The sequence below is a fragment of the Nelumbo lutea genome, chromosome 2 (genome assembly GCF_056320005.1).
Source record: "Nelumbo lutea isolate HS-2025 chromosome 2, American lotus-T2T, whole genome shotgun sequence".
In the NCBI taxonomy this organism is placed as follows: domain Eukaryota; kingdom Viridiplantae; phylum Streptophyta; class Magnoliopsida; order Proteales; family Nelumbonaceae; genus Nelumbo; species Nelumbo lutea.
The window spans coordinates 1,258,977-1,282,542 of record NC_142685.1 but is presented as its reverse complement, the minus strand read 5'-3'; the positions used below and the strand labels follow the sequence as shown (position 1 = coordinate 1,282,542).

Sequence of the window (23,566 nt, the reverse complement as noted above, 5' to 3'; positions counted from 1 at the left end):
GTTCGGTTCGGGTCGGATTGGTTTCGGTTTTCAAGCAAGAAAACTAAAACTGACCCGAGATTTTGGTTTATGTATGTGCCCAACCCGAAACTGATTAATACGGATGAAAACCCGACCGACTCGGGTTGGACGGTCCAATATTAGCCTAAAACGAAACTGATTACAAGGATGGACTGGTCCAATATTAGCCGGGCCACAAAGCCAGGCCCAGTTCATTGTCTCCTACACGTTGCGCTTGCGCCCAAAGGCCAAGGCTAAATTTTGTAATGGTACACCAAAATCATCACAGATTCATACATTATTGTAGAAAGAAATATTCTAATCCGATGGTATATCAGCAGCTGGATGTGAAGCAAATTAGCAACCGATAGAACTTGGTTTACATTAACATAAAATCTTCACTTCAGAAGCAAGGAAAGAACAGAGAGAGCGTCTCAGCCAAACGATTGTATAATTGTATACAAGAAGTGCTGCAGATGATGATTATATACACAATTTGGAGGATGAGGAGAGGCCTGCTTGAAGACTCACTCACGCTTCTTCTTCGTTTCGTTTGCTCTTTAGAAATTCTCGTTTCTGCATTCTCTCCCGTCGGGCTCGTTTAAAAAGCCAAGAGAGGAGAAAAACAACCTGAGAGGGGGGAAAAAGGGAAAAAAAAAGAAAATGTCTTATGTCCCTCCACACCTCCGGACATCATCGACTCCGTCTTCTCACTGTCTCCCTACTGCAACTCGAAACTCTACAGCCACCAAAACCTCATCAGAAACCCTAGAATATGATCATAAGTTCTATTCTTCAAACCCTCATTACTCTTTAAAGAACTCTTCCTCTGCTCCCCCTAGTTTTTCCAATGGCGCTCGCCGCACTTCCGGTAATCTACCGCTTTCCAGAGCTCTTGCTGTCCCGGAACCTGTTTTTCAGCAGTGGAAGCCGTCGGAGCGGGTTTTCCGTCTGAAACCCGAGCAGGTTCGAAGTTTTTAAGCTTTGAGTTTCGTGGATTATGTTCGGGATGCCTTTGTAATCAGTTTTTGATGAGCCAATTATTGTTGTACATATTTATATATAATATATATATTTGATGAGCAGAGCTTGGTTTTCTGCTATACCTCCAGCATTTCAGTTCTGGTTGTAATTATTTTTTAGCTCGTTTTTGGTAGTATTTTGACACATTTCGTCTTATCGCATTACATAGTCCTGGGTTTTCTTTCCTGCATTTTAAGTGAGCTTGGGGTTCTGTTTTTCGGTTAGGTTGTGCCTGGGTATCGTCTTATGATATTTCGAAAACTTTTTGAACCTTTACTTCATTCTTGCTCATCATCTATTATTTTGGACAATACCATTTAAGGCGATTATGATATTAGAGTTGATAATTTTACTCTAATTTGTTGTTGACTGAATTTTAATTTGATCGCAATAATATATGCGATGGCCAAATTTCTATAACCTTGCTTATCAAAGACAGGCTGGCACATCAATGCACTATATTTTTTATTTGTCATATGTGCACGGACTTGTTTCTATCAATTGATGCAATAGACTACACCCTGCAGGCCTGAAAAAGGAAAAGGTGAAATACAAAACTATTTAAACCTATGCTGGAAGGATCACAATTGCCAGTTATACAATGCTTCGAGTTTAGCTTGATAATAGTATTCAGCTCAGGCAGTGTAATATCTAAGTAGTAAGGAAAGGATGGTACCAAATTCAATCAATCTGTTACAACTTATTCTCTGAATATGCCATCTAAGATCAACCATAACAATATAATTGGCTACTTCTATGGGATGCTTATGAATTTGATTATACTTGGTTTTCAAGAAATGTTTAGTCATCTTTAGTAAAGCCTTTTTTTTTTGCATTTACTAGTTGATCAATTACATTTTCTAAGGATAACATTCAAATGTCTTTCTCATGCTGGGCATTGCAATGTTGATCTGGCTTGTGCTTCTACAGATTGAAGAAGTTCGCCTGCGGTTAAATGTTGATGTTACTGTTGCTTCAGACTCCCCTCCTGCACCTGCACCCATTGAATCATTTACAGATATGGTGCGATTTATTAAACCACAGTTATAATTTCGATAATTTTTTGTTGCCAGTGTTTTGGATAATAATATCCATTTTCTTTCAGTGTTTGCACTCAAGTATTATGAAGGATATCGCTTTTCATGAGTACACGAGGCCAACTTCCATTCAGGCACAAGCCATGCCAGTAGCTCTCAGCGGAAGGGATCTTCTAGGTTGTGCTGAGACTGGGAGTGGGAAAACTGCTGCCTTCACTATTCCTATGATTCAGGTGTCCATGGTCATGACATACTTCAGAAAATGTTTTTTCCCCTTAATCTTACTATCCTGTCATGAAATAGCATATAAATATCTAAGCTCAAGACTGTCACTGTCATCATTCTTTATGTTTTTTCTTTTTTCCTTTTTATATTTCAATTCACAGCATTGCTTGGCTCAACCACCTATTCGGCGTGGTGATGGACCTTTAGCATTAGTCTTAGCTCCTACACGTGAACTTGCTCAACAAATAGAGAAAGAGGTGAGAGAAATTTTTTTCCTGGTTGATAAGATTGATGATGACTGTAATTATTTTGGCTATGTCTTAGTGGTAACAAAATATAGGTAACAGTTGATCTAATTCAATCTACAATTTCATGGAGGCATTGCTATTAAATCAACCAAATACTTTATGGGTTTGAGCCTGGATTCATTTTTGTTAATTTTGGTATATAATTGCTCTTTAACAGATATTTGGTTTTGCAATGTTTTTTCCCCTAAACAAAAGCATGACAATTTTTGTTTTGCCTATAACAATTTGTTACTGTTTACCTGCTTTAAAAAAGGCATTTTTTAGGGAATCAAATGGCACATATAAACTTTCTATTGAAGATGTTTATGCCCAGTTAGTTAAGGTTTTGATATTGATGGTAATTCATGTTCTGGCCAAAGTTTTGCTACATAAACTCATGTCAAAAGTGTGTTCATGAAAAACACTTTGACTCTTGCTATTATAAATTTTATTGCCAAAACTGTTATTCTGCCTATAACAATTTGTTACTGTTTAGCTGCTTTAGAAAAGATATTTTTTTAGGAAACCAAATGGCACGGATAAAACTTCCTATTGAAGTGTTTATGCATTGTTTAAGGGTTTGATATTGATGATAATTTATTCCAACCAAACTTTTGCTATATAAATTTTATATCAAAAGTGTATTCATGAAAAAACACTTTTGACTTTCAATGTTTGAAAAGATGAACACAATCTTATTGTTTTTATTTAATCATATTTGACTTCATGAAAACATCTATACATTTTCCTTCATAGTTCCTTTCCCACTTGATTTTTTCAAATGGTAAACTTGATCACCTCCTTGATAAGAATTGGTCAACTGCTGGTCATTAAACAAGTGGATATTAGGTCATTTATCAAAAAAAAAAGTGGATAGTAGGGTCAGATGATCCAGCCTATCTCAAGAGCCAACTTTAGATGAAATATCTTATGCTTGTATCTCTCTGATCAAAATAACATTGTGAACTTGAAGCTTTTCTCATGAACTTTAAGGAAATGGAGGGTTGATAAAGGCAGATATTGGTTATCAATTATGTTTATATCATTAGCTGAAAATAATGTATTCAGGATAGATTAGTGGGACATCTATCAAAAAAAAAAAAAACGGATAGAGTAGTGGGACATCAATTATCATCATACATTCACATGCAATTTTCTTTAGGCTTATTTAATTTTCAACAACTTGTCTAGAAACTATATGTTCTCTTGTTTTGTTTTATTGTAGTCTGGCGTTATTTTGGAGCAGTTAGTTTCTGTAATTGTAGAGTGTAGAATGCTAGAACACAGCTACATATATTCCAGGTTTTCTCCTATTTAGAGCTTTTAAGATTGATGGGGCCAATCCTGGGGTAAATTGTTTTTTGAAATTCATAATGTTGTAGCATTGTTGCAGTGGGATAGGGTGATAAGTAGTCAATCTAATGCCATGGAGGATGCTTTTATTATTGAGGAAATTACAGAGGCTGTCTTCTCCATGGAAAGATCAAAAGCATCGGGATTCGGGGCCGGATGGTTTTTCTATGGCTTTCTTTCAAGACTGCTGGGGGTTTTTGGAAAAAAGGATCTAAAAGAGGTTTTTGATGAGTTTCACCAGAAAGAGGAAGTCTCATCCAGAACAAATTCTACCTTCATTGCCCTAGGCCTAGTGCCTAAGAAAAAGGAAGCCAAAACTCCAAGGGATTTCAGGCCATTAGTTTGGTGGGTAGGCTGGTAGCCTATATAAAATAATAGTAGAAGTTCTTTCAAGCAGACTGAAGAAGGTTTTACCCACAGTAACCTCACAATCTCAAGGAGATTTTTGTGAAGGTAGAAAAATTGTTGACTAGATTGTAGTGGCTAATGAATGTGTAGCAGAGAAGAAGAAAAGGGGGGGGGGTTATTTGTGTAAATTGGACCTAGAAAAGGCTTATGATTTGGTGGATTGGTTTTTCCTTCTTGAGGTTATGGAGAAAGTTGGGTTGGGGGAAGATGGGCTTATGGATCAAGGGATGTTTGAGCTTGATGCAATATTCAATTCTGATCAATGTGTCTGCTAGAGGTTTTTTATTTTTTATTTTTCTAACTAAAAGAGGCTTGAGACAGGGTGACCCTTTATCCTTTTTCCTTTTCACCTTGATTATGAGGGTCTTAAGCAGAATGATCACAAAGGCGGATTTGAATAATATAATTAGAGGTTGGAGGGTGGGAAGGGCTGAGATTGTAGTTACCCATTTGCAATTTGCAGATGACATAATCCTGTTTTGTGATGACATTAGTCCTGAGTCACTTAGAAATCTAAAAGCTTTGGTAAGATCCTTTGACAAACTTTCTAATTTAAGGATCAATTTGGGGAAAAGCTATTTGGTGGGAATGAATTTGCAAGAAGAGGAAGTCCTTAGAATAGTGGAGTTCTTAGGATGCGAAGTTAAGAATTGGCCCTTGGAGTACTTAGGACTTCCCCTGGGTGGAAACCCAAGTTCTGAGAGCTTTTGGAAGCTTGCATTGGAGAGATTTGCTAAAAAATTGGCATTTTGGAAGAGAAGTTACATTTCTTTGGGAGGGAGGATAACCTTGATCAAAGCCACCTTAACCAACCTTTCTATATATTTTTTGTCCACCTTCTATATTCCTCTTAAAATTGCTAGGCTAACGTGGGATTTCTTGTGGGAACCGTGGGTTGGAAAGAAAGATCACTTGGTGAAGTTTGAACAGCAGGTTTGTAGACCTAAAGAGAAGGGTGGGTTTGGGTTAGGTAATTTAGTCCAGAAGAATTTCTCTCTCCTAGGGAGGTGGCTGTGGAAGTTTCCCCTAGAAAGAGATAGGCTCTGGTACAAGGTATTGAAAGCATACACGGTCGGTTGGGCAATGGCCAGGATGCAAAGGTATCCCCAATGCAAATTCTCTCTCCTTGAAAAGCAATCTATGAGGTATATGAGTATATCCTCTCTTTTTTTGATGAATAGGTATATCCTCTCTTTGCTAACCTTATTCAGTATAATGTGGGCATTGGTTTGAGTCCTTGTTTTGGGAGGACCTTTGGATAGGTATTCAACCACTAAAAGTTCAATTTCCTGTGCTTTACGCCCTCTCCAATTACAAATGTGAACCCATTTCCAAGTTTGTGAATTTCTTTTTTTTTTTTTTTGATAAATGAGAGTAATTTTATTGAAAGAGTATAAAAAATACATACAGCCTAGGAAGAGGCACGAGATGTTACCTCCCCCAAGGACTGAATCATAAGCACTAAAACATGCCTAAACCTGAGAAACAAATTACAAATTAGCCCAAAACAGATCACCCCTTGACACCCCTTGCTTGGCCAGAGAATCGGTCATTACATTTGCTGATCTGCTAACCCACTGGAACCTTACAGTCATATTTCTTGTCATCCATTTAACTTTCTTTACCAGATCCCTGTAGCTCCAACAAACTGTGTCTGGGCTATTCAGCCATCCCACTACTACCTTGGTGTCTCCTTCTACTAACAAATCGCTCACTCCTAATTGACTAGCCATCTGTATACCTTGTACCGCTGCTAGTAGCTCTGCCCTTACAGAATCACCTTCACCCAATGGTCCTGAGAAAAGAGACAACATATTGCTGTCTTTGTCTCTCAGAATCCCTCCAATTCCGAATGGCCCTGGGTTACCTTGACAGCTACCATCAAAGTTCAGTTGTACCACTCCATTCCGTGGGGGTTTCCATTCAATTTGTAATTTGTTCTTGGTGGAGACTGTAGAAGCCACTGCGTCCCAATTTCTCCTGAAGTCATCAAAGGAGAAATCTGCTAACAATTGTGAAGATTTCAGCCATGAAATTGTCTTTGTCAATATACATTCCTTGACTTCAGCAAGACTTCTTTCCTTTTCTTGAAATATTCTAGCATTTCTCTCATCCCATAAGATCCACAAGGTGGTGGCTCTAACACATTTCCACATTATCTTCCCCCTTTTTGTCAATCTCCCAAGAGCATCTGGAGTGAACAGCAGCTCTACTTCAGAGGGCAAGCTCCACCTGCACCCAAATAAAGACAACCCAATTCCAAATATTGGCAGCAAAGGAGCATGATATCAGCAAATGGTTACAGTCCTCACCCTTCACTTTACACATAAAGCACCAATTTGGGGACAAACACAAAAAGGGTTTCTTCTTTTGCAAGTTTTCCACAGTATTGATCTTACCATAATAGGCTGCCCAACAGAACACTGCTACTTTGGGGGGTATTGGGATTTTGGTTTTAGAAGGGGTCTTATGGAAAAGGAGTGTGAATCTCTCATCCTTCTTTTGGCCAGACTTGACTTTGTCTTTTTGGTTCAAAATGTAGAGGACAACACAATTTGGTCCATTCATTCATCAAAAAAAAAAAAAACACACGATTTGGTCCATTTCTCCAGATGACATTTTTTACATGTGCTTCCTTCTTTAGGTTCCTAATTCATCCATCTACCTTGAGGGTGTCATTTCCAGTGAAAGAAGTTGAGTAAGCCAATCCCTTCCAAAATTCAGGCCTTTGGCTGGGAAATTTTCTTTTGAAAGATTAACACCAATTACATGCTGTAGAAAAGAGGTCAAATGGCCCAAATAAGTGCCAATCTTTGATCCAAACTTTTTGAGACATCCAAAGAAAAGAGGAAGGTTGTTGTGGAAGGCAGTGAGAGCTGCCATGATATGGACTGTTTGAGAAGAAAGAAATGGGAGGATCTTCAATGAAAAGAGTATGACAGAAATGGAAATCCTGGACATAGTAAAAAATAAAAATAAAAGTTGCACATTGGGTGAAGACCATGGAGGACTTCCAAATTTCTCACTAAATGATATTTTGAGAAATTGGAAGGAAGTAGCACTGTTGGGTCAATACAAGGAAAGAGTAATTATGGAATGGAGACCTCCGGCAACTAACTTTGTAAAACTTAATGTTGATGGGAGTTATATTGCTAATCAGGCAGAGGCTGGGATGGGAGGGGTTTTCTGAGACTCAGAAGGAAATGTGCTGGTCTACTCCAGGACCCTTGGCAAATGGTGATACATTGACAGCAGAGCTGTTTGGTCTACTCCAGGGTTTAAAATATGCTAACCAATTTAGGTTTCATAACCTGGAGGTGGAAGGGGATTCACAAGTGGTCATTTCATGGACAAGAAGTAGTGCCTAAATCCCATGGTTTTATAGGCACACAGTCTGGGAAATAGAAAGTTTAGCAAGGGAATTGGATGTTGTATTTAGATGGGAGAGTAGAACAGTAAATGGGATGGCAGATACTTTGGATAAACATATTTTGGGGAAAACTATAAAGTTTGTTTGGTGGAGAACTTTCCCATCTTGATGTAATCTGTGTTTTAAAAGCGCAAGGTCAATTTGCGTCTGAGGTGCAAGGTGCAAGGCGAGGCTCGTGCTTTTTTGAAGAAAGGCGCAAAAATACAAAAAAATGCTAAAAAATAAGAAGTCAGAAAATTCAGAAAATCCAAAAAATGAAAAAAATATTAAACATAATATTAATAAAAATATAAACTTAAATTTTAAAAGAAATGTTTTATAACCTATTATCTAAAATTAAAATACATAAACGTGACATGTAAAGAGTATTCAAATGAAAATTTAAAAATAAAATCAAACATATAAAGCGTTTTCTAGCACGTAAAACCCAAAATCTCTTTTTTTTCTTCAATTGCATTTCTTCAAGTAGCTAAAGTGATGTAAAACATATTGCATTCCTGATTCTACGAGCTGCCTTTGTACCACGCCCCTTGAGGCAATCCCAAACAAGTCCATGTTAGGGTCTTAAATTCTTATTTCTCATATAAAAGACAATGATTTTATAACTTTAATCGCCTTTTAAGAAGATATTTTATTAGAATGGATGAATGGACAGGGTTTTTGGAGCTTCGGTGAGTGAGCAAAGTTAAAAAAAGCAAAAAAGTTTGAAATTTTCAAAATGCGCATGACTGGGCTGAGGTGAAAGGCGCACGCCTGGGTGCCTAGGCATGTGCCTTTTGAAAGGGCTGCGCCTAGTAACTAGACAAGGCACATACCCTAAAGTGCGCCTAGGTGCGCCTTTTAAACCACTGGATGTAATACTTTTGAATTTAATAAAATATTCCTTTATTAATTAAAAAATCATAGTGCTGTGGATAAAGGGTCTCTCTAACTTGTATGTATCATGCTGGGGTTTTCCTGTTTTTTTCCCTCTTTACTTTTTGCTTAGGATCAAGAGGAAGGTTTTGTTAAGTCTATGCACTGTTGAACACTTGCATCTTTATGTCAATAAAGTTCACTTTGTTGCTGATTAAAGAAGAAAAACATTAAGGATATATTGGGAAGTTTTGGTGTTTGCATGGTATATACTATATAGTTTATTGCTGAAAAGTGCTCATTCCCCAGTGATAATCTTACCAAAGGTGGTATTCTCGGGACTAGGAGTATCTATCCACTTAATCTCATTGAAAACCACGGTTGTTATTCTTTCCAGGTTAAGGCTTTCAGCAGATCTCTGGAGTCCTTCAGAACTGCTATTGTTGTTGGTGGGACAAACATAGCTGAGCAGGTAATTAATTGTGCCATAAGTGATTGATTGGAAAAAAAACCTCATTGTGACGTAAGTGATCTTGTCTTTTGTTGCCTTTACAGTCTTCTACCTGCCATAGGGATTAAAAGAAGAGCTCTTTTTTTGTAGTAATCTGTACAAATGTACTAAATATTTCTCCCATGTTGCATCAAGTTGGTTCTTCTTTGAATTGTCTTGGAAAGATTTGTTACCAACTAGTTTATCTCTAATATATTTACTTGTGTTTATGAATTCTATGACAGAGATCTGAACTACGAGCAGGAGTAAATATTGTGGTTGCTACACCTGGAAGATTTATTGACCATTTACAACAAGGAAACACATCCCTCTCTAGGATTTCATTTGTTGTTTTAGATGAGGCTGACAGAATGCTGGACATGGGGTTTGAACCACAAATAAGAGAGGTAATCTAGCATACTGATCCTTGTTGATACTGACAAAAGACAAATATTGTGAAAAAAATTAAGGGTCCGTCTGGTTCACAATCGGAATTGGAATGGTCTATTCGCATAGTCTGTTTGGATCAGACAGGAATGGGAATGGGAATTGAAATCAGCTGGAATGGAATTTCATTCCCAAGGGAGGGGGAGGGAATAGCCATTCCCTCAAATGAATGAGGGAATGTCATTCCAATCCCGCCCAGCCAAAGAGTTGGAATCGGAATAGCCATTCCAATTCCGATTCCAGACCCCTGTTCCCATGAACCAAATGGGCTCTATTGTTATACCCCTAGCTACCCCCCCATAAAAAAAGCAGCCTACCCTCTAGCTAAAGAGAGATATCGAGGCCTTCTTTATACACCGGAAATTGTTATTGCTTTACCTCCTTATCTTTCGATTTTAATAGGTGGTATTTGTTATTTATAAAAAGAAAATAATTTTTTATTGTACAAGAATGCTTCTTCCTACTGCTCCACAGTTATGGTACTACTATCATTATTGTTTTCTTTTGATAATTCACTACTATCATTCTCTTACCAACCTTGAATGGGGGAGTTGGATCTATTTGGGGCCCTACCTTGCTTCGGTTCATACACATATTTGTTTCATGTGCTTTCTTTGCCTGCTTGTTAATTCTCTTTCCTTTTCCTTAGTTGAACTTTTAATAAGTTGTTGCTTAGTTCTGTATAGTCTGAAATGGTGTTGGAAAAGTTCATTTCAAACTTGTTTGTGCAACCATGCAATTCAATGCATATGCAATTGATACACACTCAAAGCACCAAGATCATTTCGGAGAGATTCTAAGTTAAATATTATTTATCTATTTAAACTGAAGGCGAGGATAAGATTAGAGTGATTTTTTGACACGTGGACTAGGTTCAATTGGTTTTTAATGTATTTACATGATAACTTGTGCACTTGTATAGTTCCTTGCATGTTTAATGATTATAAGCTTGGGCTTAGTTTTGATAGAAGCCTTAAATTGAATGTTAAAATGTAATTAGTTCCCTTGGAAACATCTCTAGTAGGGTTTATGTAAAGAAATAAAACATTGTTAAATGAAATGCTATATGGTTACACTTCTCAGGTGTTCCTATTATGTGCTTAAATTTGCATATTTTATTTTTTGTTTTAATTTTTTATTTTATCTGAATTTGAACTCCTTGTATCAGTATTGGTTGCAAATACTGGCATGTGCTATTATGTCAAGGAGCACAGTTGTCTCTACTTTCTCCTGTATTTTCTAGCTTCCTCTTTACCTCATGTCATATCCAATACAGGGCCTATGAATCATTTGAGTTTTTGATGATCCGATTTTGTCTCAGGTTATGCGAAATCTTCCAAAAAAACATCAAACTTTGTTGTTTAGTGCAACCATGCCAGTGGAGATTGAAGCACTTGCACAGGTAAGACTGAACACCAGTTTTGCAATTAATAGTTTCTTTAATCACAATTTGTTGACATAGAGAACATACACCTTTGGAATTGCATTTGCTGATCAGATGCAAAAATTAATCATCCAGTTTGTGTTTTGTAGTATGAGAAAATGTAGTGTTGCATGACTAGAGATATGGTGGAAGATGTGAGTCCTTCTAGGATGGGAGTTTTAAATGAAAACTTGCATTTCTGATTCAACAAAAAATACTTAATAAAAATGTTGTCTTTAAAGACTTTCTGAGCTATAAAAAATGAACTGATAATTGCAACTTGTGAGCATGAACCTTATATCTCATTCTTAGTGGTAGGTCAAAAATGTGTGCCTAAAGTTGTTGATAAAGGAGATTTTGTACTCTTCACGCTCAGAAAGTTGTTGCTATATTTACTTTTGGAGGGATTTCTCAATATAATGGTTTTTATGGACTGGTATTCTGTCTTTCAAATTTCAACTAGTGACATAAAACTTAGAAACCTGATACTCAACCACGTTTAGTAAGATCCTTTAGTTCTTCTGACATCCACAGGTTGAACTTTGAAGATGGGTTTATGTTTTTTGATGATTAGATATGGCTATTGAGTAGTTGAGTTTGAATTTGATGTTCAATCCCTTGATACTTTTGGTCAATTTATCAATTCCTACATTGCTTTATGCTTTCAAATGCTATTAGAAGAGATTGGGTGTTTTGATATTGTTTTCTTTTTATTTACTGTATTTGTCAAGAACTTTCTATATTTGTCCTTATAACTACTGCGCCTACATGAATCATGACTGTTTCATTTAAACTGAAGCTGTTAAGAAACATCATACAAATTTCTTGTTGATCGGACCCTTGTTGGTGCAATTTCTAGGAGTACCTTACTAACCCTGTGCAAGTTAAAGTGGGGAAAGTAAGCAGCCCAACAGCGAATGTATCTCAAATACTGGAGAAGGTTGTTGAAAGTGAGAAGGTATGTTTATATTGACATTTGTTTGGAAATTATTAATTTTGCAGTTCTGTTTCAACATCCAATGTAGTGGTAAACCAGTAACAGAATATTCTTTTTCTTGGCACTTGATTTGCTCCTCTATTTTGGTTTAACTTTCATTTGTCTGTTTAATGTAAATGCTAGGCATTTGATTTGCTCCTCTGTTTTGGTTTAACTGTCTTTTTTTTTTTCTGTTAATATTTTTTTGATCAATAACTTCAGATTTCATTAAAACAGAATAAACAAATTGCAGAGGAGAGGTAAAAACTCTTAACTCTCCCCAATATTAAAAGTACAATTACAATTGAGCCCAAAACAATTGATTTCTTCCCGCCCCTTGTTTTGCCAAAGCATCAGCAAAAATATTAGCTGTTCTTTTAACCTAACTATCCCTCAAATTCGTATCTCATGTCAACCATTTAAATTTCTTCTGTTCATTGCTGTAATTCCACAGTCCATCTTCTTCCTTTTGCAACCAGTTATGTCAACCCCATGTTGTTGGGATAGTGCTTATTGGAGTTGGATTAACCTGTCATTTTTCTGTTATATTCAAGTCCATCATCTAGTGCAAGGCAATATTATTATCATGCTTCAATTATTTGTGAGGGATTTTCATTTAATTCTTAACTGTTGTTTCCTCTCAGAATCACTGTCATATTTTATAGGGTATTGTTTGAATTCAGACCTACCTTGGTTTGTTTGTGGGATTAATGGATGTTTCTGAAGGTTGACTCTAATTCCGTCTTTCTCTTCCCCTTTATCATTTTGATAGAGTGTCCTTGAGCAACATGGTCAGCAAGCAGAAAGTTGAGGTATTATTGTAGGATTATAAATACGTGGTGAGGTACATCCATTTTACTTCTGCAATTTGCAGAGGATCATCTGCTATGAGTAGCCTCTCATTAGAACCTTACATTACCTAACCAAATGATGGCGAAGTGCATCCGTTTTGCTTCTGCAATTTGCAGATGATTATCTGCTCTGTGAAACCTCTCATTAGAACCTTAGGTACCATAGCTTTATCCTTCTATTTGCTTTGAAGCTGTCAATACTTAAGATCAATCTTTGTATATGGTGTTTGGTGTTTGGAAGTGGATGGAAGTCCTAGCTTGGGTATAAAGATGTGGAATGGGCAAGTTTCTAAGTAGCCATATTGGACTGCCAATGGTTGCTGCTGCCTGGATACACCTCTTTTCGATAAAGATTAAAGAATTCAGAAAGGTTGGCTGTATGCATGTAGGAGAGGTTCATACATACATACATACAAGTATGGACTAAGACACTTAAAATAACTTCACATACCCACATCTAAACAAAGCAAACATAAACAGCTCTGAGAAACTAAGAAATATAAAGACTCAAATCCCATCTTGTTGCAATCAGATCAATTTAAATTGGATATACCTAGATCCAAATTTGATTCATTAATATTTGGATATGAATTGAATCTTATCTGTCAGATTTATATTTGTTTCAGATTGGATTTGGATTGCAATCTGATATTGATTAGCATTAATTAAACGAAAAATGGTCAAAATATTTTACATTATTAATAAAACGAAATAAAAGGACTTTGATACTGTATATCATAAGCAAAACGAATTGAGAATTACTTGTATGAAACTTGAACACGACTCAAAAGTGCAACATTCAGACCAATTTTACTAATAGATACAATATAAATTTTAAGAATATATAAGCCTATTTTTTAAAATTTCATCATATTGGATCAGATAAGGGTTTCATATGTATTCCAATTATAAGCAGATTGAATTTGGGTCACCCTTAACCAGATTGAATTCGAATTCAAATTTCGGTAGCATCACTTAGGAAGTTGCCTTTTATATGTGATTTCTCTAGTTTTCTTTTTATATCAGTGTTTCTCTAGTTCTCCCTCGAATTCCTTATTGGCAGTTCCTTTGGAATGATCCAACTGCTTGCTTTTGCTTAGTTAGTTTTGTTTTGAAGGACATCTCGTTATGCCTATGTGGGCAGAATTTTTAATAAATTGTGGTAATAGATCGCTTACTAGTTATGGTTGTAACAGCTTAAAATGTATTGCAGATTGATCGACTCTTGGCTTTGCTTGTAGAAGAGGCATCTCAAGCTGAAAGATCTGGCCATTCCTTACCCCTAACCATTGTTTTTGTTGAAAGGAAGGTATTATGCTCCAGTATGCATTAGAATTTCTTTCTGCATCTTTTAAGCACAAGTTAGCTAACAAGGATCTCTTGTTAAAACACATTTTTGCTCAACATTTGTGAAACTTGATATAGATATATTACGGAAAAAATCTTAATTTATATTTGTCTTTGTACTATTTTCTAGTTCAAATGGAATTAACTTATTTGAATATGTTGTATATGCATTTATACGCAGTTATGCACATAGCAAGCTTTAGGAATACAAACACATAATATACTGTCTGTGTATTCTCTCTCTCTCTCTCACACACACACACGCACACACACACACACACACACACACACACACACACTCACTCTCACAAATGTGCACAAGTGTGTGTACGACAATTACATGCTTTTAAAGGCATTTTAGGCATATGGGTTAAGGTGAGCTTTGGTGGAACCTTATTTTTGGAAATGTAAAAAAGAAAATTATATTAAAGAAAAGAAAATACTGAATGCAAACCTAAAGGTAGGTGTTAAGATAACACCCCCCCAAACCCTACAAAAACTCCTACCAACCACCCAAAACAGCAAACAAGGAGAGAAACAAGAATTGAAACCACTCTTGCACAACAACCACGACACAACAATCTTCCACCTCACCAAACTCTTCCAGGCCTCCTTCCTCATCCCAAATTTATCTCCCTAATGCGTCAGAAGCTTTCCTCATACTTTCTTCCTTCCTCTACCTCTTGAACGCTCAAAGCACTTCTAGCAAATCCAAGCTTCCTTTCTTCATCTCCTGCTCATCCGGCAGTGCCTCAACAGAGGTCTCTTCAATTTCATTTCCATCCCCACTAGCCTTCTTTGACATGTCATTTTTTTTACTTCCCTTGAGAATGCACTGGAAGAATTATCTTCCCAACTCCCTTGTGTAAAAACGATTTTCCATGTGAGGATCTTCAAGACTATGAGCCTTAAATTTTACCCTTCTTTTATATATCCTTTTTATACTTGTTGGTCAGCCATACCCCTAGCAAGCCATCTTTTAGCCTTGAAAAGACCTTCATAACATGAACCACGTTAAACTTGCTTGGATCTCTAGACTTCTTTGGAACCTCCAGAACATCACCACTTCCAGCCAAAATAGTCTCCTTCCCCCTGTGGCCCAAATCATTTCCCAATTTTCCAACAACCACTTCAGATACCGAAAAGTTGGTGTCATCCCCAATTCAAGTGTCTTGGTTCATGTTTTCCAAGTCACTCACCTTGTTACCCCCGCCTCCTTTTATGCCACCTCCCTTCTTGTCCTTGAGATCACTGTTCACCATCTCTTCCACTGCCTCCACCCTAACTTCACTCACATCCCCATCTCCTGTCTCCACCCCCTGTAAAAATCCTTCCTGAGAATCAACGATAAAACCCCTACTCTCCTGGCTCAACTTGGAAAAAGAAAAAGGTCTCAAACCTTGCATACCTTCTCTCTTTTCTCCCCCTTCGAACTCCAATCACACCTCTACCTTTACTGAGGGTCTTACAGTTCTTAAAAAATACTGAAATAATTCACCCCTATTGGAGCCAAGGGAAGAGAAGAAGGATCACTTAATAAGGTGGGATATAGTGTAGAAGTAAGGAAGAAGGTGGATTGGGGATAGGAAATTTGGTCTTGAAGATTTTCTGCTTCGTTCTTTAGGTGGTCTAAGAAAAGAGGTAAAATCATGTGGAGATGTGTGAGAGCTACCATATGCTGGACTCTGTGGGAAGAAAGGAATCTAAGGACCTTTTCTATGGGTATGTTGCTTAATAGTTGGAAGGAAGTGGCATCCTTTGCACCAGCTCACTCATCAGTGTGGCCCCTTTGGTCTCCACCAACCCAAGGATTTGTGAAGTTAAACTTTGATGGGAGCAGCGAGGGTAACCCAGGACCTTCAGGTGTAGGAGGCGTATTCAGAGATGAGAATGGGAAAGTGGTTGCATTGTTCTCAGGCCCCATTGGAAGGGGTGACTCTCTTATAGCTGAAATGTTAGCCTTAATAGAAGGTTTGGGGAAGGCAAAAGAGTTGAATGTTCAAAAGCTGATTGTTGAAGGAGATTCCCAACTAGTATTAAACTGGTTAAGGAAGGATTGTGGACTTTGGATGTATGCTAATGAGAGAAGAGAGGTTAAGTGGTTAACTAGGGGCTTGGAAATTCATTTCAATGGTTAAAGAGAACTGGCGAAGTAGGGGGTGGGAAGGAGGCAATTATTTTGGGCTACTCTGTAATTTTCTAATTTTCTCTTTGGGTTCTTTGGGGGGAGATAAGTCATTTTATCATTTTTTTAATGAGCAATCAACATCAAATTTTATTACTTAGAATAAGAAGAGAGTACAGAAACAAGGGCAGCCTCGGCTACCACCAATAAAATACAGAGACAGTTTAATATTCAGTCTTGCAACTGAGCCCAGAAGCACACTGCCTATTTACCCCTTGCTTTGCTAGTTGGTCAGCTAGACCATTTGCTGACCTAGGAGTCCATTGAATTATCAGCTGCATATCCCTTGAGAACCTCTTGAATTGTTTGATTTTGTTTCTGAAAAACCAAGAAACCTTCTCATTCTGTTTTAGCCAACTTATTACTATTTTGGAGTCACCTTCAACTATTAGCTTTCGTATCCCCATTTCCATAGATTTCTGCGTCCCATAAATTACTGCATTCAGTTCTGCTGTATAGAGTCACACACTCCAATGGGGCCTGAGTACATACCCATGATCACTCCGCTTTCATTTCTTAAAACCCCTCCAATTCCAGATGGCCCTGGATTCCCAAAACTATTTGGTAAGTCATTTTATCTTCCCTAGAGTTCTGTATGTAATCTTGTTTATTTTATTAACATAATTTTCTGTTATTGATAAAAAAAATGGTCTTGAAGAATACAGACTTGTTAGGTAAGTGGCTGTGGATGGCCCTTGGAAAGAGGGAGGTTGTGGCATGAGGTGATAGTTAGTATTCATGGTCACTCAAATAATGGATGGGATGCTGGTGTTTCTTGACAAGCTACTTTGACAACACCTTGGAAAGCTATTCATAGCATCCTTCCCTAATTTCTTAATTTTGCCAGGTATGATTTTTGCTCAAGGTATTCTGTTCTCTTTCGAGAAGATGTGTGGGTGGGAAATTCATCCTTAAAAGGCCTTTTTCCTTCTCTTTACTTTATTTCCTTGTTTAATAATAAGGCTGTCTCTAAATTCCTTCCTACCCCCCTTTTGCCTTTGTCATTGAATTGGGATTTTGGCTTCCATTGGTGCTTGAGGGATGTTGAACTTGGTGATGTTTCTCAACTTCTTTGATTCTTGATAATGTTTGTTTGCCAGACAAGAGGATTTGGTCCCCCCACCCAAGAGGCTCCTTTTCTTGTGCCTCCTTTTTGAAAGCTCTCTGTTCTTCCTCCCCTCAGTTGGTTTTTCCGGTAAAGGTGCTTTGGGCTAAGCCTGTTCCCTCCAAAATTATCTTGTTTTGTTGGGAAGTGTTTTATGGGAAAATCAATACTCTAGACAGCCTACAAAAAAAGAAGCCTTTTATGTGCTTGTCCCCTAGCTGGTGTATTCTTTGCAAAGCTAATGGTGAGGACTGCTTCCACTTACTAATTTCCTGCTACTTTGCTGTTGCTATTTGGGATTGGATTTTTGCCTTATTTTGGTTGCAAGTGGAATTTACCCACTGATGTAAGTCTGCTTTTTGATCCATTGGTCTTTGTATGGCCCATGAAAAGAGGGAGGATTATGTGGAAATGTATTAGAGCAGCCACACTTTGGAGAACTTGGGAGGAAAGAAATGCAAGAAGTTTTCGAGAAAAGGAACAAAGCCTCCGAATATCAAAGAGTGTATCTTAACAAGGGCAACTCATTGGTTGAGAACTTCAGAATTTTTCCATTTGTTCTTCTTTGGTTACTTCAGAAGGAACTGGATAGAGGTGGCTAATAGCTCCCTCAAGAAGGAACAGACTTCTATAGTATGGGCTTTGCCACTGGAAGGTTGTGTAAAACTGAATTTTGATGGAAGCAATCAAGGCAATCCTGGCCCCTCAGGTATAGGAGGGATTTTGAGATATAAGGATGGTAATATCTTAGCCTTGTACTCAGGTCCAGTGGGAATGGGAGACTCAAATAGGGCTGAGTTGTTGTCAGCTTTACAAGGTATTCAGATTGCTAATCAACTTGGTGTTGAGAACCTTCAAATTGAGGGTGACTCCAAAATTTCTGTAGGTTGGTTAACAGATCCGAGCTCAGTCATTTGGTGCTACAAGAACCTCTCAAAGAAGGCCAGCTGGTCATTAAGAAACATTAATGATAGTGTACAGTGGGTTGGCAGGTCTGCAAAAACCATGGCAGATTATCTTTTGCTAAACAAGGGGTTTTGAGTGAACATTTGTACTGGGCTACGGGTTACCTTGTAATCTTGGTCTATAGTGCTATGTGATTTTTATTCTTTAAGGGAGGTCGCACCTCATGCCTCTCGGTAATATGATTGTCACAGTTCTCATATTGTCTTAATAAAATTCATCTTCAATTATAAAAAAAAAACCATTTTGGTCACTGGGACATAGGTTGAACGGTCTGATCATCTGGTTTGATTGCAAAAAAAACATTAATGGTTTCATATTTTCTTTTAAAGCAATTATACATCAAAGTATGCTTAAAGCAATAAATGTTACAGGCTGTAACACCTATTAACACATTTATTTAGGGTTAGTTTGACCAAATGAACATGTTAAGAACCAGGTTACCTAAAACAATTTTGGCTGCCATTGTGAACGGTCTGCCCATACAGTCAGGTCTGAGTCCGGCAATGTTGGTCCTGTTAAACATGCAAGTATTACTTCTTAAGTTTTTTTTTTTTTTTTGGATTTTGATATTCTTGAATTTTCTAAAGAACATACTGTACTTTTGCTATGATTGTCTTGTGAATTGTGATTGTTAAATTCTGAGTCATCCTTTAGACGAGGTGTGATGAAGTCACTGAAGCATTGGTAGCACAAGGTTTGCATGCGGTTGCTCTTCATGGTGGCCGCAGCCAAAGTGAAAGGGAGTCGGCTCTTCGTGATTTTAGAACTGGTTCTACCAACATCCTGGTAAAATTCTTATTCTTCTCCGTCTAAACTGCTAGATGAAGCTGGTTGAAACTTGCACTATTTACAGGCCTGTGACCCAAGAGGTATGACATAGCATTAACTCATTTCATAAGCTTTGTGTCCAGGTTGCTACTGATGTTGCATCTCGTGGCTTGGATGTCACAGGAGTGGCCCATGTTGTTAATCTGGATCTTCCAAAGGTACATTTTGCTTTGGTGGCAGTCTTATTATTCATTAAAGCTTGTGATTCTGAATCAATTTACTTCAGAGACATCATGCTCATTATCAACTATTGCCAAGCTTGTAATTCTGAATCAAATTACTTCATTAATGTGCTAATGAAATAATTAATGCTTGAAATTTCTCATCTGGCTTGGGTTTTAGACAATGGAGGATTATGTTCACCGGATTGGAAGGACAGGGCGTGCAGGGTCAACAGGCCAAGCTACTTCATTCTACACTGATCGTGACATGGTTTATTTTTTGTCATTATTTTCTCATTTCATAGCCCCTCACTTCCTCCCACTAGTGGTCTGTAAACCTTTTTTTCATTATTGTTTGGTACATTGGTGTTTGCAGTTCCTTGTAGCACATATAAGGAAAGCAATTGCAGATGTGGAATCTGGCAATACTGTGGCATTTGCAACTGGGAAGGTAATGTAGTTTGAACATAAAAAAGTTTTCATTACTTTTTTTTTTTTTTTGTTTTTTTATCTTCTGCAGTTAGTGGTGCAACCTGGGCAAGTTTGGCCAGACTTTGGGACAACCTGGTCTGAATCCTAAAAGGCCTGGATATTGGGCTAGGGACGGGCCAACTTTATGTCAAAGCCTGAGTTTCTCAACCCAAGCCAAGCCTGAGCTAAACCCAATTATTCAAGATGAGCTTAGGGGGACTTGGTAATGAGCAGGTATACAAATATCTTGACATAACTAGCAGGGCCCTGTGCAATGCACGGGATGTGGCACTCCTCCCAGTCCCTCACCCCTGTAGTCAAGACACTCTGCCCATCCCCACCTCGTCCCCGGTGGTGGGGCAGGTTCGAGGCAAGGCACCCATTCCCCGTCAGGGATGGGAAATCCCAAATTTCCCCACCCCAAGGCAACCACTTAAAAATAATCTAATTTGTGGATATTTTACAAATAGGATTATTGGAATTTGGGGGGGTATTTTATAAATGGAATTGTGGGATCCTAAGATTATAAGAATATTATTTAAATAGGTTAATAATTATTTAGTTGAATGATAATTATTTGGGGGTATTTTCTAATTTAATTTTCCTAAGTTTTTAATAATTATTTAGTTGAATAATAATAGACTATTGTTTAAATAGTTTTGGAGAATATTTTTCATAGATTAATTTCCTAATTTTTTAATTATTATTTCTTTGAAAAGTATGGATTATTAGTTAAAGAGTTTCCCTGAATTATTTGATAATTGTTAACTATAATTATTGACTTTATAGAAATTAGTAAATTATGCCAATTAGTAATATCTTTGAATAAATAATTGTTGTAAAAATTTAATGAAAATTTATTAAATTACAATGATCAATGTACATTCGCTAAACATTAAAAATTTGAACATCCATGCTCAACCTGCCTCAGGTCGGTTGGTCAGTCGGGTCTGGTTCAGGCTATCCATGCTCAACCTGGCTTTGGTGTAAGCCTAACCTTGCAGGCCCAAGCCTAAGCTAGCCCAGGGCCTGACAATCAAAGCCCAACCCATGTAAAAGCTCATGTTGAGTTTTGTAGGGCTTAGGTTGGGCTTGCATTAGTTTCAGATGTAGTTGCAGTTCCTGGATGTTTGTACTAAGTGATAATTTTATAAATCTGTTTGTATATTGGTGGTTTCTTGTTGGCACTTTATGGATTCTGTACAACTTTTCACGGGTGTTGGGTTTTAGGTTGCTAGGAGGAAAGAAAGGGAAGCAGCAGCTGCACAGAAAGAAGCAAGGCTTGCACTGTCTAGACTCTCAATGACGGGCCCTACATCAATAAACATTGAAGACAAGTATAGATATATGCTTGCCCCCACAAACATCAAGAAAGAGGGTGCAGCGGATGATGCTTGGGATGACTGATGGACAAAATTCCTACATTTTGCTTTTATGCTTCCATGATGCCTTTGATGATTCATGTTCAAGGATCAATTACTAGCTTAGTAGGTAAGATACATGAAACTTTTATTCTCCACAGTTTGCCAGTTTCGCCCTGTTTTTATGTACTGGTTCATTAAAACTTTCATGAAGTTCGCCTTCTATGGAAGTTACCTTGTTTTAGTGGTACCATAAATCATTTATTGATGGTCATACACATTTATAGGTATATGGCTCATGGCTTGGGCCTCAAAAACGAGTATAAAAGGAAGTTTCCTGTAAGTTCACTTTGATCCTCTTTTTTTTTGTTGCTTTATCATTAACTAGTCAGCATATAGCATGGACTACTAAGCTTCTTGCTTCAAAGATTGTGTGAGTGGCTTGTAGTCAATACATGTTGTCACTAATATCATAGTGCAACTTTCGTCAATGTGCTTGGAAAAGGCTATTTTAACAACCATGAATTCTGCATTGACAAAGAAAGTGCTTGAGCAAGTCTGGACTCTCTGTAGAAAGGCATCTTTTGGTTTCTGTTAAAAGGCTTTTGGCAATGCCCTATCATTTAAATGGTTCAGGTAATCCTGTAAGGATGGTTTTCCTATGGGTCGTAATCCAGTTAGGGGTCCTCGACATGTTGAAGAACTTTCCACCAGTGGTTTGGGATCAGAGGGACATATTTGATAAATATAGATCCCATCTGTTAAATAGGTTCTCGGGCTTCTCCCTCACGAGGGGGGACCCTGTGTGTTGAATAAATACTGATTTAATCCCGAATTTTGAAATATTCTTCTAGTTCATGGGAGCACCCCCCCCCCCCCCCCCCAATTAACTAGTGGTATGTTCCCAATAGAATTCGCACGGTATTACAAATCTTAAATTCTTGTTGGTCGAATCGTCTGCACATGTTCACTTACATGAAGTTGACGTGCCGTTACAACTTTATACACAACTCCTGGTCCTGGCAATGGAGAAAGCCCGGACAAGGCAATGCCAGTCCCGGTCTGATTATTAATCATGACTATGAGAAAAGATCTAGAACCGAACCAATTATTTATCAGTTAAATCGGACCTGACCCAATTAGACTTGATTATGCTTGACATAATAAGTTAATAATTCAAATTCATTTTTATAGTATAACCAAATTGATGGTCAAATACCAAACTGTTTATATGTTGATAAAATAAGTTTTTTAACCATAATTGTCTTATATGCTGTTTATGGAAATTTACACTTTTAGACGAGTATGGTGAAAATTACAAAAGAACCAAGAGATCTTTATTATTAGTTACACAATTGGATTGGGTTTGAATCACTTTGGAACGGTAAAAATCCGTTACTACCCAATTATTAATTGGAACGAAGCTACAAAATCACAGCTCCACCCATTGACAACTCCAAAGATCAAGTCTGATTAGAATTAAGTATAGATTACAGATCGCTACTCTGTAAATTGGGGATAGTGACACTTTTAAGCCCATCTACTTCCGTTAATGATAAAGACACCCTTTGAACTTTTGGGTGAATTGGGTGAATTGATACACATTTTGGTTGTTTTTTTTTTATTATTATATTTTTTTGCAACTGGTCCAGGGGGGGCGGTTTAAGTCTCCTTTACCCTCTGAATCGGTCAGACCTTGGGTGGGTCGGAGGGGTCCCGGAATGATGCTTATCGGCCAATACATGCCGATACGTGTTGACACTTTGAACCTTGCTTGTCCCCACATTATGTCAGTTGACTATGAAAGAGATTCTTATGTGACTGTTTAAGTGCATGTTTAAACAGTTCTAAAACCCCAACCTGCTTTAATAACATATTATGAGGCAATTTTGAAAAAAAAAATGATAAAATAAAAAAAATAAGGGAAAAGTAACAAATAGTAGAAAATATAGGAAATGCAACAACAATGAAAGAGGAGGAAAATAAAGCAAATACAAAACTATAAAATTTCAGAAGATAAAACAAATGAATACACAAAACATTGAAAATTGCAAAAAGGAAAACAACAAAAAAGGAAGTGAAAGTAGAAACAAGAAAACAGAAAATTGTAGATAGAAAAAGAGAAGTACAGAGAAATTTACATAAAGAATACAGAATTTCAATGCACATTCTTACAAATGAAAATTTAGGGAGTGTCGTTACCCCGAAAATTACAGGGTGGCAGTCTGTAATTTACTTTATCATAGATAAATTTAATATTTTGTATTTGCATAAATTTATTATTTTTGTATTAGTTTAGTTAAATGGTAAATAATTTTTTAATTTTTTATTTATTTG

General features: G+C 37.3%; 1 protein-coding gene across 1 annotated transcript; it reads left to right on the top strand.

Annotated features, from left to right (window-relative positions):
* The first annotated feature begins 212 nt into the window (after positions 1-212).
* LOC148868008 (DEAD-box ATP-dependent RNA helicase 20-like) lies at positions 213-21,857 on the top strand. Its single transcript, XM_088969474.1, has 15 exons — positions 213-966; positions 1,954-2,046; positions 2,129-2,293; positions 2,447-2,542; positions 9,016-9,090; positions 9,354-9,515; positions 10,877-10,957; positions 11,838-11,936; positions 14,019-14,114; positions 19,063-19,194; positions 19,320-19,394; positions 19,579-19,668; positions 19,774-19,848; positions 21,099-21,359; positions 21,517-21,857. The coding sequence occupies exons 1-14, from the start codon at positions 664-666 to the stop codon at positions 21,273-21,275; spliced, it is 1,719 nt and encodes a 572-aa protein (XP_088825600.1). The 5' UTR covers positions 213-663; the 3' UTR covers positions 21,276-21,359; positions 21,517-21,857.
* The last annotated feature ends 1,709 nt before the right edge of the window (positions 21,858-23,566 follow it).

Bases quoted from the DNA above. Each gene is read 5' to 3' on its own strand.
- LOC148868008 (XM_088969474.1), top strand. From the start codon at position 664: ATGTCTTATGTCCCTCCACACCTCCGGACATCATCGACTCCGTCTTCT. The intron at 2,047-2,128 runs GTGCGATTTATT...ATTTTCTTTCAG, and splicing joins TTGAATCATTTACAGATATG to TGTTTGCACTCAAGTATTAT. The intron at 9,091-9,353 runs GTAATTAATTGT...ATTCTATGACAG, and splicing joins GGACAAACATAGCTGAGCAG to AGATCTGAACTACGAGCAGG.